Below are 16,936 nucleotides of genomic sequence, written 5' to 3'. Positions count from 1 at the left end.
ATTGTGTCTCAGTGTTGCCATCTAGTGGCTTCTTAAGCAACTTAAAGGGGTTTTCTCATCAGTAAATGTAGTATTTATTCTACAGATTATGCAAATTGACCATGCCACCTCAATTCTACCAGAAGTCACCATATTTATAGCCTATCTCTGGCAGCTATCTGGTGATGTATAGTTTTTCCTTCATTGCCAGGGTGTGGGCTTGTAATTGCAGTCCCGGAGGCTCACAAAGGAAATAGGGAGGGGGGAGGAGGGGGAGACAGAGAGAAAAGCTTACACACAGATTTTTGTTTATTCAGCCGAAAGCAGCAGCTCAGAACTGGAGGAAGGAGACTGAATAGATGATAACAAGTATGGAAAGAATTGTTGGTCTCACCATGGCCAGCAACATATAAAAGAAGTTATGTTTGAGTGGAATAATATATCCCCAGGAGGGGCTCAGAGCAGGGCCGCGCGGCGACCCCGCTCTGAACCGCCGGGATCCCGGGTGCCGCGTGTAGCTGTCAAAGTTGACAGCTGCCTCTGATTACTGAATGCAGCCGTTCCCTGGTGTCAAATGGGGAAGATCGCTTCTCCGGGACGTTGTCCCGTAGGAGCGATCTCCGTGTGTGGTGCCGGCCGGGGTCCGCTCCAAGATGGCACCGTCCCCGGCTCGGCACTCGTTTGTTTTCGGCTGCAGCAGCCGAAAGCAAACGAGTGCCGATCTCATTGATCTTTGCTGTATAAGTATACAGCAAAGATCTCAATGAGAGATCAAAGTGTATATACATACTAGAAGTCCCCAGGGGGGAATAACCCTAACCCCAGGGGGGATAACCATAACCTCAGGGGGGAATAAACCTAACCCCAGGGGGGATAACCATAACCTCAGGGGGGAATAACCCTAACCCCAGGGGGGAATAACCCTAACCCCAGGGGGGAATAACCCTAACCCCAGGGGGGAATAACCCTAACCCCAGGGGGGAATAACCCTAACCCCAGGGGGGAATAACCCTAACCCCAGGGGGGATAACCATAACCTCAGGGGGGAATAACCCTAACCCCAGGGGGGATAACCATAACCTCAGGGGGGAATAACCCTAACCCCAGGGGGGAATAACCCTAACCCCAGGGGGGAATAACCCTAACCCCAGGGGGGAATAACCCTAACCCCAGGGGGGAATAACCCTAACCCCAGGGGGGAATAACCCTAACCCCAGGGGGGAATAACCCTAACCCCAGGGGGAATAACCCTAACCCCAGGGGGGAATAACCCTAACCCCAGGGGGGAATAACCCTAACCCCAGGGGGGAATAACCCTAACCCCAGGGGGGAATAACCCTAAATCCCAGGGGGGCTTCTAGTATATGTGTAAAAAAAAAAAAAGTATTGTTATTAGTGAAAAGCCCCCTCCCCTAATAAAAGTTTGAATCACCCCCCTTTTCCCAGGTTTTAAATAAAAGTAAATAAATAATTATGTTTGCTATCGGCGCGTGCGTAATCGCCCGAACTATTAATTAATCACATTCCTGATCTCTCACAGTAAACGGTGTAAGCGCAAAAAAATGCAAAATTGCAAAATTGCGCATTTTTGGACGCATCAAATCCAGAAAAAATGTAATATAAAGCGATCAAAAAGTCGTATTTGCGCAATCAAGGTACCGATAGAAAGAACACATCATGGCGCAAAAAATGACATCTCACACAGCCGCATAGACCAAAGAATAAAAGCGCTATAAGCCTGGGAATGGAGCGGTTTTAAGTGACGTATATTTGTTAACAATGGTTCGAATTTTTTACAGGCCATCACATACAAGAAAAGTTATACATGTTATATATCATTGTAATCGTAACGACTTGAGGAACATATATAACAAGTCAGTTTTACCTCAGGGCGAACGGCGTAAAAACACAGTCCCCCCAAAAAAAGAAATGCGTTGTTTTTTTTAAAATTTCACCACACTTTGAATTTTTTCCTGGTTTCACAGTGTACTTTATGCAAAAATTCTTCCTGTCATTGCAAAGTACAATTAGTGGCGCAAAAAATAAGGGCTCATGTGGGTTTCTAGGTGGAAAAATGCAAGTGCTATGGACTTTTAAACACAAGGAGGAAAAAACGCAAAAACGAAAATTGGCCCCGTCCTTAAAGGGTTAAGGAGACCTTTCACCTATTAAGTGCAAAGCATCTAATACAGCTGTGTATAATTTTATTTCACATTTCGGTGTATAGCTGCATATGGTATCATACACATTCCATCTCTTATAGAATTATCTTCAGCTGCAGTTCAGACTTCGATAATTCGGGATCTTCTGGATGACACGTTTCCTCCTGGGGCTGTATTCAATCTGATTGGTTCCGAAGGAGAAATACAGGTGATCTGAGAGGTAAAAGGAGAATTAAGTATTCGCTTTTTCTTATATACTATATTATTCTTTATTCAGAACGAGCAGGTTTACCTGTCAAACACTGATCACTCAGCTATAAGCTGCTGTGAATGTAGCACTAGTGACACAGACAGCTTCCCCCAGTGTAATGTCTATTCTAATGATAACATGTAATATATAGACATCAGGAGAGACTGCAGCACTAGTGACACAGACAGCTCCCCCAGTGTAATGTCTATTCTAATGGTAACATGTATTATATAGACATCAGGGGGGCTGCAACACTAATGACACAGACAGATGCCCCAGTGTAATGTCTATTCTAATGGTAACATGTATTATATAGACATCAGGGGAGTCTGCAGCACTAGTCACACAGACAGCTCCCCCCAGTGTAATGTCTATTCTAATGGTAACATGTATTATATAGACATCAGGAGAGGCTGCAGCACTAGTGACACAGACAGCTCCCCCAGTGTAATGTCTATTCTAATGGTAACATGTATTATATAGACATCAGGAGAGACTGCAGCATTAGTGACACATATAGCTTCCCCAGTGTAATGTCTATTCTAATGGTAACATGTATTATATAGACATCAGGAGAGGCTGCAGCACTAGTCACACAGACAGCTCCCCCCCAATGTAATGTCTATTCTAATGGTAACATGTATTATATAGACATATTATATCAGGGGAGGCTGCAGCACTAGTGACACAGACAGCTCCCCCAGTGTAATGTCTATTCTGATGGTAACATGTATTATATAGACATATTATATCAGGGGAGGCTGCAGCACTAGTGACACAGACAGCTCCCCCCAGTGTAATGTCTATTCTAATGGTAACATGTATTATATAGACATCAGGGGAGTCTGCAGCACTAGTGACACAGACAGCTCCCCCCAGTGTAATGTCTATTCTAATGGTAACATGTATTATATAGACATCAGGGGAGTCTGCAGCACTAGTGACACAGACAGCTCCCCCCAGTGTAAAGTCTATTCTAATGGTAACATGTAATATATAGACATCAGGGGAGGTTGCAGCACTAGTGACACAGACAGCTCCCCCCTGTGTAATGTCTATTCTAATGGTAACACGTAATATGTAGACATCATGGCAGACTCAGTGCCGCTATATGTAGCTGTGTTAAAACAGGGCTTGAGCAGCCCTGCAGTTCCCGACACAGCCAATGTTGGCAGTAGAGTATCTGTGTTATCCCTTATTGCCACCACTGCAAAAATAAAAAAAAATAATCTGCATTAATGCATTTTTAACAAAATTATATTACAAAGATATTACAAATCTGCATTAATGCATTTTTAACAAAATTATATTACAAAGTTATTACAAAGAATTAAAAAAACCTATATCATCGGAATGCTTCTTTATCGCTTTCATCCCTTTTTATCATCATAATTCAAAATGCAACAATTCTTCCAGTAGAGGTTGTACATAATCTCACCGTTATCTTGAAAAGCCGCCTCCACTTTTTTCCCAATTCCTGGAAAATCTTTCTGTATTTTCTTTGGAGATTTCGGATCCATTTTTTGACTTACATGATCATAGCTATAAAATACAGAATGATATCATCAGGTGGGGACCAGACCTCATGTCAGAGACCATATAGTGACTCCATACACACCACCAGGTTCTTCTACTGTAATCAGAATGCGGGAATAAGTGATCACATGTCGGCAGTATCAGACTACACAGGGTTTGTTTGTAGTCTGGGACCATAAAGACGCATAAGCCTACAAAGGAGCTGCGTACACAATACGGTGTGATGTATTTAATCAACTTTGCAAAGTTCTTTTTATTCAATATGCATTGTAGCCGCATATATATGTATTTACAACTGCATATAACTCCAATAATGTTCCAAATATACCTGATAGTAAACCTGATCACATGTTGCAGTGCCTTGTCCATTGCAAAAAGACCCCATTGACTTACCATAAGTTTCATCAGGTAAGGGATGCAATGCAAACGTTTTAACCGATCCCCATTCTTATTATGTGCTGTATATTATAACAGCAGCTTATATGGTGGCAGAGGGGCCCTTGTAACACCAGGGACCCCAATACAACTGCTACCCCTGCAGCCTCCATACCTCTGCTGTACTAACACAACGCAGGTCCACTTACCTCCAGTACTTATTGCCAACAAAGAAAACTGATTTCCTTTCTTCTTTCAAGAACAATGCAGCATCTATTTTCTTAACTGATTTTGGAAAACCAAACAGGGAGATATCCTGGGGATAGTCGTGGACCAGTCTAAAACCACTGGTGATCCAGAACTGACGGCCTGTGTGAAGCGAACAGTGCAGGGTTTTACTTCATTTTGTTAATGGTACCATGTCTTTTAGGCATGGTGTATATCCAGCTTGTGGGGTAACTCCTTCAAGCATTAGTGGAGGTGCCCAGTGATTGGACCCCCAGTAATCAGACTTAAAGCGACCCTGTACCTACAATCTGTCCCTCCCAAACCACTTGTACCTTCAGATAGCTGCTTTTAATCCAAGATCTGTCCTGGGGTCCGTTTGGCCGGTGATGTAGTTATTGTCCTAAAAAACAACTTTTAAACTGGTAGCCCTGTGTCACATGGCCGTGGCTTACAGTATCTATGCCCTAACTTTGCACCACCCCTCCGTCCCTCCTCCCCACCCTCTTCATCATTAGGAATGCCACTGGAACATTTTCTCTTGTCTGAACATTGCACAGGTGCCTTAATGATCCAGCCCATGTGCCGTGCTGACACAGGTGATGAATAGGAGACAATCTGCCTGTGAGCATTCCTAATGGGGGGTCAGATTGTGGGTACAGAGTCGCTTCAAAGGGGCTAAAAAAAATGTCAGAAAGTTCTACAAATTTGTAATTTACTTCTATTAAAAAAAATCTCCAGTCTTTCAGTACTTATCAGCTGCTGTATGTCCTGCAGGAAGTGGTGTATTCTTTCCAGTCTGGCACAGTGCTCTCTGCTGCCACCTCTGTCCATGTCAGGAACTGTCCAGAGCAGCAGCAAATCCCCATAGAAAACCTCTCCTGCTCTGGACAGTTCCTGACATGGACAGAGGTGGCAGCAGAGAGCACTGTGTCAGACTGGAAAGAATACACCACTTCCTGCAGCACATACAGCAGCTGATAAGTACTGGTAGACTGGAGATGTTTTAATAGAAGTCATTTACAAATTTGTAGAACTTTCTGACACCAGTTGATTTAAAATATATTGTTTTTTTCACCAGAGTACCCCTTTAAGCCATCAACGTTTATACTGGGGAAATTTATACAAGGCCATATATATGTTACACTTCAGGTCCATGTCTTCATTGGGGTCTGTAAATAAAAAAAATCTGTATCTCATGGCATAGTTACAACATGGCCATAGTATTTTATATGCTATATATCATTTGCTAGGATACAACATATATGGTACATTCATGAATCAGACCAAAGGTGGTCTACTTGGGGACTGCTGACTGATGGTACTCTGGTATTAATAGATGTGGGTAGAGATTCGGGAGGAGACTAATAACCAATAACTGTGACGTATAACTGACCTTTGAATAGGTAGACAATGTCTCTTTGTGGGACTTCATAGGCGGCATCCACGCTCTGTAGTTTTGGCCAAGTAGCGTTAAGTAAGATGGTGTCAATATCGCGATTTGTTGCACTTTTCCTCCAGATTATGCTGAGGGAAACAAAATGTGAAAGCCTGTGATGTCATCTATGATATGGAAAGGCAGAATGTCAATCACATAGCAAGTCAAAGGTCAACAGTTTACTGACCAGAGGGAACTCAGCAGGGAAGAGATGGGTGTGGTGGAGAATCAATTACCAGAGCAGAAGGAATTGAGCCGTGTTTAGAAAGTTCTCAGACTGGAGTAAATAAAACATTGAATTCAAATACTAAATCATAGCTAAGTCCATGTTTCCACGTAGTAAGACACCGACCGTTCCATGATCCAGCCCGGGTCACGCAAGGACCGGTGTCAGAGAAGATCATCCCAGCCGGTACTGCAGTACTGGTCAGAGGATCTTCACTGCCCGCATCCAAATTCCCCGCTGCCCACAATAGAGCATGCTGCCGGAGTCAGACGCTCCATTGTATGAACTGACAGTATTTCTGCGGCCGCTATTAAGTGAATAGGGCCGCAGAAAACTGACATGTCAGTTTATTGCGGCGCCGTTAGGACCACATTCCTTAGAGGGCGACACTATGTAAGTTCCATAGTAATCTTGGCCGTTGTTACAACCGTAATTATTACGAAACTTACATAGTGTGAACATAGCCTAAGAGTGCATTCTCGCCTGTATACAACAAGCCAAGGATCGAGGTCCAAACAGATATGGGCATGACCGGTAGCTAAACGCAAGTTAATTTAATTGATAAAAGGGACTATAAGGAAGATTAAACTGCCCCTTCAAGGCATTGCTGTCTCACTATAAATCTAATAGAATAGAAGATAAAATATCAGTTTAGAAGTACCCTTTCTTAAAGAACAGTACATTTCCTCTCATGCTTGTTATGGCGTCAAACTCCAATTCTTGGTCACATTTTTGTGGTTTTGGCTTTGCTTCAGGTTTCTTTGGAGGTTTAGGCTGAGGTTCCTTTGGTGGTTTAGGTTGTGGTTTCATTGGTGGTTTAGGCTGAGGTTTGTTTGGTGGTTTAGGCTGTGGTTTGGTTGGTGGTTTAGGTTGTGGTTCCTTTGGTGGTTTAGGTTGTGGTTTGGTTGGTGGTCTAGGCTGTGGTTTTGTTGGTGGTTTAGGTTGTGGTTTGGTTGGTGGTTTGGGCTGTGGTTTTGCTGGTGGTTTAGGCTGTGGTTCCTTTGGTGGTTTGGGTGGTGGTTTAGGCTGAGGTTCCTTTGGCGGTTTAGGTTGTGGTTTTGTTGGTGGTTTAGGCTGTGGTTTTGTTGGTGGTTTAGGCTGTGGTTTTATTGGTGGTTTGGGCTGTGGTTCCTTTGATGGTGTAGGTTTTGGTTTCACTGGTGGTTTAGGCTGTGGTTTCACTGGTGGTTTAGGCTGTGGTTTCACTGGTGGTTTAGGCTGTGGTTTCATTGATGGATTTGGTTTTGGCACATTGGGAATTCGTGGTCCTGTTTGGGAAAAAAAAATATATATTTTATGTATTCCTGTATAGATGGAAATATCCAAGTGCCCAAAACATTACTGATAAGAAATTAAGCATATTTAACAAACAAATTAACAACAGTATGACAACATAATGCCCCCATTGGAGCCCTGGTAGATACTTTGTATGCCGGAACCAGCCAAACATGTAAGAAAAATAACAATGATACCGTAGAGAGCTTGGATGCCTTCAAGGTCATCTTTGAATAATTTAAACGTAGTTGGATCCACCAAGGGGTGTTCTAGTAGAGTTGGGTACATTATTGCTTGCTCATATCTTGAGTGCTCCAGCCCCAGAGCATGGCCCAGTTCATGGAGAGCAGCCAGGAAAATGTTGGTACCTAGAAGGAAGAAAATCAATTGGAGTTTTTTCCTGTATATTGTCTGATACTATTTGATGAAACATTAGAGAAACCATTTTTCTCCTTACACAAGACTTAAAGGGGTAGTGCGGTGTTCAACTTTATAATGTGTGATGCCATATACTCGCCGAATCACTGTCGACCCTGGCCGCCATCTTGGGTCAAACACGTCATCTTCAGGAGGCCGCCCAGGGTGCTCCAGCCCTCCCTCATGCCAGCCCCCCTCTGCTGCGTCATCAGCTGCTCAGCCGCCATTGACTGAGCATAATAACGTTATAACTTTCAAAACCTAAATCAACAGTAGATGTGATAGAAAGTTTGTAATTTACATTCTTTTTTTTTTTTTAGTTATCATGGAAAACAGCACTTCCTGTTTTCTGAAACACAGGAAGTCCTGTGTTTCCCTGGTCATCTATGCTCATAGGGAAGGCAGTAATGTGATTGACGGCCACACTGAGCCGTGACTCTCTGTACTGGCCGGGACTTCATGTGTTTAGTTTCTTTTTTCAACCAGCACAAGCTAAAAAGCTTCAGGAGAATGGTCCTGGATACAGGTAAGCATAGATGTTATATAGTTGCCTTTAGAAGACTGGACCTAGATACAGTAAGTATAGCTGATATATAGCAGCCTTCAGGAGACTGGACCTAGATACAGTAAGTATAGCTGATATATAGCAGCCTTCAGGAGACTGGACCTTGATACAGTAAGTATAGCTGTTCTATAGCGGCTTTCAGGGGACTGGACCTGGATACAGTAAGTATAGCTGTTATATAGCAGCCTTCAGGAGACTAGACCTGGATACAGTAAGTATAGCTGTTATATAGCAGCCTTCAGGAGACTGGACCTGGATACATGTAAGTATAGCTGTTATATAGCAGCCTTCAGGAGACTAGACCTGGATACAGTAAGTATAGCTGTTATATAGCCGCCTTCAGGAGACAGGAGATCAGGTGAGTATAGAGCAGTACACTTCCGGGGGTGGCGTGGGTGGGGGGAAACACAGGGAAGGGGGCCATTCACTAACATAACATACATTACAAGGCTGGGTTCACACTATGTATATTTGAGGCTGTATTTGTGAGGCTGTATAGCAACCAAAACCAGGAGTGGATTGAAAACACAGAAAGGCTCTGTTCAAATAATGTTGTAATTGAGTGGATGGCCATCATTTAATGGCAAATATTTGCTGTTATTTTAAAACAACGGCTGTGGTATTGAAATAATGGCCGTTATTTACTGTTATATGGCGGCCATCCACTCAATTTCAACATTGTGTGAACAGATCCTTTCTGTGTTTTCAATCCACTCCTGGTTTTGGTTGCTATGAGGACCTGACATGAGGACCAAATACTGCCTGAAATATACATAGTGTGAACCCAGCCCCCAGTTGTATAACTTTGTAATGTGTGTTATTTATGTAAATAATTGTTTAGCGCCGCACTACCCCTTTAATGAATATAAATTGCAAACTTGCTTTATTTCACATCTACTGTAGACCTTGAAAGTTATAATGACAGGGACACTTTAAGTGACGGTCTTCTTGAATCAGTGCTTCGGCTGCTGTGATCACAGGACTTCATTAGCTGACATATTCAAGTTATTTTGTTTCTTCTGTGCATCTATCTAGTCATATATCTGTCTTTCACCTGCAGCCTCCTCTAAACTCTGTCCTTCTGTTATTCCTCCTGAATATTTATGAAACAATTGATAGGGGTGCGTCCCTTCACATACTAACACTATCAGCACTGATTGGATTGTGTGGCATTTTCTCTTCTGAGACGAATTACAAAGTTTGTTCACTATGTTATACTTCATCTATATTATAAAAAAAAAAAAAAATCAGTTTTTATTCTCACCACTTTCCTGTTCTGTCTGTGATGATAAGGAGGAGGCTGCTGTAAAGTTTCATTACAGCTAAAGGGGACACAGCTCACAGCTTACAGAGTATGTCCCTTGTTGTCTATGTCCATTGGGGCTTGCTGTAAAGCATATTACTAAGTGCTGTTAAAAACAGCTCAGGCAATGTTACCCCCCCCCCCCCCCCCCCCCCCCCATGGTAATAAAAAAAAAAAAAAAGAAAAAAAAAAGAAATAATAACAATCACAATCAAAATAGAAACAATCTAAAAAAGAACATGTTTCGGTATCTAGGTGATACATTCCCTTTAAGCTCCGTGATCTTGCAGTGCTGTTCTTACCTTGGCGGCCCAATGTCCATGTCTCATCTTCATCAAAGTGTGCATCTCCTCCGATGTCATTACCCGGTGCAAAGGCGTGTGCCAAAATTCCAGATGGTCCATCGAATGGAAAGAAGTCCCCATGATCTGCACAAGTAATGGAACCATTGCTGAACGGATCATTCCACTGTGCAGAAAACTAATGTATATGAATTGACACCAACCTCTGTACCCAAAAGATATCATTATATCAGCTCGTCCACCGTAAATCTGGCGAAAATTCAAGGGGGTAACCTCACTCCAGATCCTGAGAGCCTGTGCAATGGCATAGTCCACTTCCGAGGAGGTGATGTCTGGGGTGTAGTTGACTATTCTGTAAAGAAGTAATAAGAAGTAATAATCATAAAAAGTAATAAAAATTAAAGGGGTTCTCCTTGTCAGGAACGTTCCAGAGCAGAAACAAATCCCTATAGAAAACCTCTCCTGCTCTGGACAGTTCCTGACATGGACAGAGGTGGCAGCAGAGAGCACTGTGTCAGACTGGGAAGAATACTGTATCTACCTGTAGGTCAGGGATGTTTTCTCCCATTTAGGTTTCCCAGGAAAAAGACTGAACCTCTGGACGTCGGGGACTCCACATCGAGGTTTACTCATCACTCGCAGGGTTTCCTTATCTATTATCCCAGTCACATTAAGACCAAAAAACGTTTGCATGGCCTTGATTTTATCCTCGGTCGGATTGGAGATCCTGCGGCCGACACTGGCTACATTGTAGAATCGATCGATGTATTCCTGATGGAACAGATAATTGTAATTTCGAAAGATTCATTACAATCAGTAAGGATTGTAAATGGCCGGAGTACCCCTTTAAGCCATGCTCCTCCACATAAATCTGGTGTATTAGGGATTGAATGTGAAAGCACCTAATGACTCTGAGGTCCCATAACAGGCACCAACATATTAACTATAATGCAGCATGGCAGCTACTATAGGGCCCATAGAGGGAGTGGACCCCCTGCATTATCTGGAGAAAAGGCTCAGTGGGGACTAGGGCTGGGCAGAATAGGCCGCTACTGAAGAGGGAGCTTCAATATATAATATAAGAATAACATACATACTTAATAGCACCAAATGGAGATTTTACCAAACTTCATGCATTCAGTTGCTGTAGTAGACTGAAGAGATCAATTATATCCCTCAATATAAAGCTTATACTATAGAATATCATTATTTGGTATTTTTATAATAGCAAGGACTATATGCAGCTTATGGGAGTTATCTATTGGGTTACACCATGACACTAAAATATTGTGTAGTGTTTCTGGAATTTATACTATGTGACTGCTATAGCGCCCTTGGGTCCCATTCTAAGTTGGTCTCATCCCTATTTTATTGGTTAGTTAGGACCTGCAACAAGACTGTGGACCATTGTGCCCTGCCCCCTGTACACATGGGGCTGTACATCCCCAGTACATGTCAAATGCTCTGAGACTGAGGATGCATTCTGCACTCCCACCACTAGATGTCACTGTGTGTTATGTACTGTTTAGCACTTATCCATGCCACTGTGTATGGGGTGATTTCCCCTTACCAATCTTTGAGCTAGGTACCACACACTATTCCACCAATCACAGACCAGAGTGAGGGCCTTTCATTTTGTTTCTGCCCAATCACAGGATAGTATATACCCTGAGGGGAAGTTAGTCTAGTGGGTTCCAGTCAGGAAAGGAGCTCCTGCTGTAGTTTTCTTCCAGGTCCCTGGCCGGAGACTAGGTCCCATGTGCAGGACTGTGAGACAAAAGATTTCCCTTTATATTTTCTCAAGTAGCTCCATCTTGACTATGTAACAGCCCAGAGAGTGAAGCTGAGGTGAGAAGGGGTCAGAAGGGACAACTCTACCTACACTGGGTGGCTACTCTCTCTCTTTATCCTTATAACTAAGACAGGATCTTCAGTCAGTTGCTAGGTAAGCGTGGATAGCCAAAAACTCCACTGCTCTCGCTGGGTTTCCTTAGGGGTCCCCTAGCTATACCCACAAGGTCGGGCCTACGTTCCTGGTTCTATGTCATTCTGTGCCCATAGACTGCATTAGGTGAAAGTTCATACGCATAGGCATATGTACTCTTTCTCCTCTGTCTCTGTCGGTGGAGATTCGAGAGGCCCCCATGCAACTTAAGGCCTATTACTCCAGGAATTCCTGGCTTTGGCTTAGAAAAATCTGTCACATAATATCTTGATGTAATAGGGCCTGGAGCTAGCGGTGGGTTTGGCTAAAATTAGTATAGTCAAGAAAAAGGAGCCAAGAAACACTGATACAATAATAATACTAATGATGATAATATATAATACACCACAGTAACTACTAATCAGTAAGGATGGGTTCACACTGCGTTTTTGCAATCCGTTTTTTGCAAAAAAAGGATGAAAAAAATGGATGCATTTGTTTGCATCCTTTTTGATCCGTTTATCCAAAAACGGATCCGTTTTTTTTAACGGACACAAAAGTAGTGTCAGCTACGTTTTTGCGTCCGTAAAAAAAAACGGATCTGTTTTTTTTTTTACAATGGAAGTCAATGGAAAAACGGATCAAAACTGATGTTTTTTGCAAAAAACGGATGAAAAAAACGGATTGCAAAAACGCAGTGTGAACCCAGCTTAAGGCTGAGTTTAGACAATTTTTTTTTTCATCCATTTTTACAAAAATTGGATGTAAAAACAAACATTTGTGTGCACCCTTTTTGATCCGTTTTTCCATGGACTTCCATTATAAAAAAAAATGGGTCAAAACGCATCCCTTTTTTTTAACCTACACAAAATCGTAGTCGGACACATTTTTTGTGTACCCTAAAAAACAGATGCGTTTTGATCTTTTTTTTTTTTTTTTTAATAATGGAAGTCAGTGGAAAAACGGATCAATAAGAGATGCACACAAATACTTCTGTTTTTCATAAAAACGGATTTTAAAAAATGTAGAGTGAACCCAGCCTAATACAAAGAGAGGGTCAGCCCCTTACCTGAGCCTTTGCCATGTCCTCCTTGGTGATGTCTTTGGAGTCTGCGGCTTGCCATGTGGCCGGCTCAGGGACAGGCACCAGCTCCACTATGTAGACATTGACTAGTAGCCCGGGGATGAGGAGCCACAGGATAGCCATGCTTCCTTCTCACAAACCTCTGCTTTCTTACTAACATTTGTGTTTTGCTCCTTCCCAGTTTATCTTCCCGTCATACTGTAACTGTGTCATCTCTCCGAGCACAATGTAAACATGACCGCCGCGTAGGCGCTATCCATTTCCGCTCCCATATTTGTTGGATGACATGAGCCTGCAGGCTGTGTATATTTTTTTCTTTTTGTTCCTGGATTGCTGAGGCCCCCGGGGCAAACATTCCTTATACATGAACCTGATCATTAAACAAGAGCTACACGCGGGATGATTGTAGGACACAGAAAGGTGACGGACTGGAGCGTGAGACGACTTGTGCCCAGGAGTGAATAACTCTTCCTGATATGCTGGAGCCAAAAAATGTATTGTGACAGGCTGATGGGGGGAGGTGTAATGGTGGGGGAATGTTTTCTTGGTGCACCCTGGTCCTCTGGCTTATCTATTGTATTGCTCATCCCTATGGCAGCCATTTTCCCTTTGGTAAAAGGCACCATCTGCAAGGGTCATATAGTTATAGATTTATTATGGGAATATAACAGAAAGTTTTTCTTTTTTTCCTTGGCTTTAAAGTGTCACTGTCATTAATTTTTTTTTTTGCAGAAATCAATAGTCCAAACTTTGTAATTGGGTTTATTAGCCAAATCTGCCATTATCTGCATGTAAAAAGCCTTTTCCCAGGTCCCCCCCCCCCCTCTCCTTTCTGTCATCCACTCCTCAGAATCAGGAAATCACACTGTTTTTTCATCAGTAAGGAGCGAGATTAGCGGGGAGCTGAGAGGGAAAACAAAGGATTGCTCAGCAGGGGAGTTATTCAGAGCCCTAATTAGAGGTCAGAGAGGTCAGTGGTGACTGTCAGAGGAGAGAGCCCACGATGTGAATGTAAATAAACTCTTTGTTGTCCTGTTTTGCTGCTTTTACTTTCTCTCTCCATAGGAAAACCATGCAGACAGGGGGGAGAGCTTCAAACTGCTTTTTCATGATAAAAATTCATTTTTCGGCTAATAAACCCAATTACAAAGTTTCTTAAAATCGCCTGGACTATTGATTTCTGCAATAAAAATTTTAACGACAGTGGGGTTGTTCACAAAAAAAATGTCTTTTTCAAATTAACTGGTGCCAGAAAATTCCAGAAATTTTGTAATTTACTCCTGCAGGAAGTGGTGGTATTCTTTCCGGTCTGACACAGTGCTCTCTGCTGCCACCTCTGTCCATGTCAGGAACTGTCCAGAGCTGCAGAGGATTTCTGTTTCAATATATTTTATTAAAATGTTTTGGTCAATAAGATTCTTATTTCAAGAATAAAGACACAATACAACAAATATAAGAAAGTATAAACGGAACAGCAAGTAAAACATAGAAGTTATCATTTAAGTAACTTACTCAAAGAAGGTAGAAGATGTTTATGAGTTACATACATATCTATGCAATAGTAATGCAGGATACAAGATCAGGGTGAAAAGTATGTGCTGGATGTCCAAAGTGGCCACAAATCCCCTACTGTACCTTCTATTGCTGAATTGTAGGGACGGTCCGAACCCTCCGAGGTTCGGGTTCGTATGAACGCTCGGCAATGATTCCCGCTGTCTGCCTGCTCCGTGGAGCGGGTGGATACAGCGGGAGGACTGCCTGGAAAACTGGGATACAGCCTATGGCTATGGCTGTATCCCAGTTTTCCAGGCGGTCCGCCCGCTGCACGGAGCGGGCAGACAGCGGAAATCATTACCGAGAGTTCGGGTTCGTACGAACCCGAATTGAACTCGGTTCGGACCATCCCTACTGAATTGGTTCAGGACATAAATATAGCATACAAATATGAGGAGGCTATAGTCTTTGGCAGGAAAGGTTTTCTATGGGGATTTGCTGCTGCTCTGGTCAGTTCCTGACATGGACAGAGGTGGCAGCAGAGAGCACTGTGTCAGACTGGAGAATACACCACTTCCTGCAGGACTTGAAATTTTTTATAGAAGTAGGCCCCGTTCACACAGAGCAAGAGCGGCGGAATTCTGCAGTACGGCGCCAGCCTCCGTGTCATAATGACACTCTATGGAAGGCACACACGCTGCATCTCTCGGAGCTGAAGAGCCTCCCATAGAGGCCATAGAGGCGAGCCTCCCATAGAGTGTCATTATGACACGGAGGCTGGCAGTATTCCACCGCTCTTGCTCTGTGTGAACGGGGAACATTAGCAGCAATTTTCCAAATTTTCTGTAAAATTTCAAAATCATATTTTTTTAGGGACCTGTTCAGGTTTAGGCTGGGTTCACACTACGTATATTTCAGTCAGTATTGTGGTCCTCATATTGCAAAACCAGGAGTGGATTAAAAACACAGAAAGGATCTGTTCACACACCGTTGAAATTGAGTGGATAGCCGCCATATAACAGTAAATAACGGCCATTATTTCAATATAACAGCCATTGTTTTAAGATAACAGCAAATATTTGCCATTAAAGGGGTAGTGCGGCGGTAAAAAATTATTCACAGAATAACACACATTACAAAGTTATACAACTTTGTAATGTATGTTATGTCTATGAATGGCCCCCTTCCCCGTGTCCCACCACCCCCACCCGTGTACCCGGAAGTGTAGTGCATTATACATACCTGATCCGTGCCGACACGCGTCCGCCATCTTGTGCCAAACGTCATCTTCGGCCGGCCGGCCCGAACACCTTCGATCTTCCCGAGTGCCGGCCGTGTCATCAGCTGCTCAGCCGCGATTGGCTGAGCATAACTGTGCTCGGCCAATCGCAGCTCAGCGGCTGATGACGGGGATCGGAGGTGTTCGGGTCGGCCAGCCGAAGATGACGTTTGGCACAAGATGGCGGACGGGTGTCGGCACGGATCAGGTATGTATAAAGCACTACACTTCCGGGTACACGGGTGGGGGTGGTGGGACACGGGGAAGGGGGCCATTCACAGACATAACATACATTACAAAGTTGTATAACTTTGTAATGTGTGTTATTCTGTGAATAATTTTTTACCGCCGCACTACCCCTTTAAATGGCGGCCATCCACTCAATTTCAACATTGTGTGAACAGATCCTTTCTGTGTTTTCAATCCACTCCTGGTTTTGGTTGCAATATGAGGACCACAATACTGACTGAAATATACGTAGTGTGAACGCAGCTGAAGACTGCGTTCACACTACGTATATTTCAGTCAGTATATTTCAGTCAGTATTGCAACCAAAACCAGGAGTGGATTAAAAACACAGAAAGGATCTGTTCACACAGTGTTGAAATTGAGTGGATGGCCGCCATTTAATGGCAAATATTTGCTGTTATTTTAAAACAACGTCCGTTGTATTGAAATAATGGCAGTTATTTACTGTTATATGGCGTGTTCATTCTTTGGACGGATGACGGAATCCGCCCGTGCATAGGATGGAGTCTATGACATTGGGGGAGACACACGCCTGCAACAGTCCGCCGGCGGGTGCCAGCTGCGGAATGCACAAAGGGTTATCCTTCGCCATTCCGCAGTGTGCACGTACCCTAAATCTGTAAGTGTACCCCGAGGTACTCTCACAGTGTTTGTAGAATTTCACGCCATACCGTGATCTCTTATTGGGACGGTACTGGCGGAAAAGACTTGTCTGGGGGGCAGCGCATGCTACGCTACCCCCAGACACGTCACTGGATGATGAGGATGAATGGAGGAAGAAAGGATCCCCCCCATTCATCCTCCCTGGCTATTTCGGTGTCGGAGGCAATAATAAGGTATGCATCCGCCACCG

At 43.3% G+C, this 16,936-nt stretch overlaps 1 protein-coding gene across 1 annotated transcript; it reads right to left on the bottom strand.

Moving 5' to 3' along the window:
• Window positions 1-1,743: 1,743 nt before the first annotated feature.
• Window positions 1,744-13,295, bottom strand: LOC138792314 (stromelysin-1-like). The gene is made up of 10 exons (XM_069969592.1): window positions 13,047-13,295; window positions 10,595-10,824; window positions 10,257-10,405; window positions 10,054-10,179; window positions 7,664-7,834; window positions 6,853-7,459; window positions 5,924-6,054; window positions 4,512-4,671; window positions 3,830-3,933; window positions 1,744-2,354 (listed from the first exon to the last, which is right to left on the bottom strand). Exons 1-10 carry the CDS (start codon window positions 13,182-13,184, stop codon window positions 2,251-2,253), a joined length of 1,920 nt encoding a protein of 639 aa, XP_069825693.1. The 5' UTR covers window positions 13,185-13,295; the 3' UTR covers window positions 1,744-2,250.
• Between the last annotated feature and the right edge of the window lie 3,641 nt (window positions 13,296-16,936).

Source organism: Dendropsophus ebraccatus, chromosome 5 (genome assembly GCF_027789765.1).
Source record: "Dendropsophus ebraccatus isolate aDenEbr1 chromosome 5, aDenEbr1.pat, whole genome shotgun sequence".
Taxonomy (NCBI): domain Eukaryota; kingdom Metazoa; phylum Chordata; class Amphibia; order Anura; family Hylidae; genus Dendropsophus; species Dendropsophus ebraccatus.
Note: the sequence above shows the minus strand (reverse complement) of the source record. Positions and strands in the feature narration are given on the sequence as shown.

Excerpts from the sequence above, each read along its gene's own strand:
- LOC138792314 (XM_069969592.1), bottom strand. The coding sequence starts at position 13,184 with ATGGCTATCCTGTGGCTCCTCATCCCCGGGCTACTAGTCAATGTCTAC. Across the intron at positions 10,825-13,046 it reads AGGACATGGCAAAGGCTCAG|GAATACATCGATCGATTCTA; the intron begins GTAAGGGGCTGA and ends CTGTTCCATCAG. Across the intron at positions 7,460-7,663 it reads AGGCATCCAAGCTCTCTACG|GACCACGAATTCCCAATGTG; the intron begins GTATCATTGTTA and ends TTTCCCAAACAG.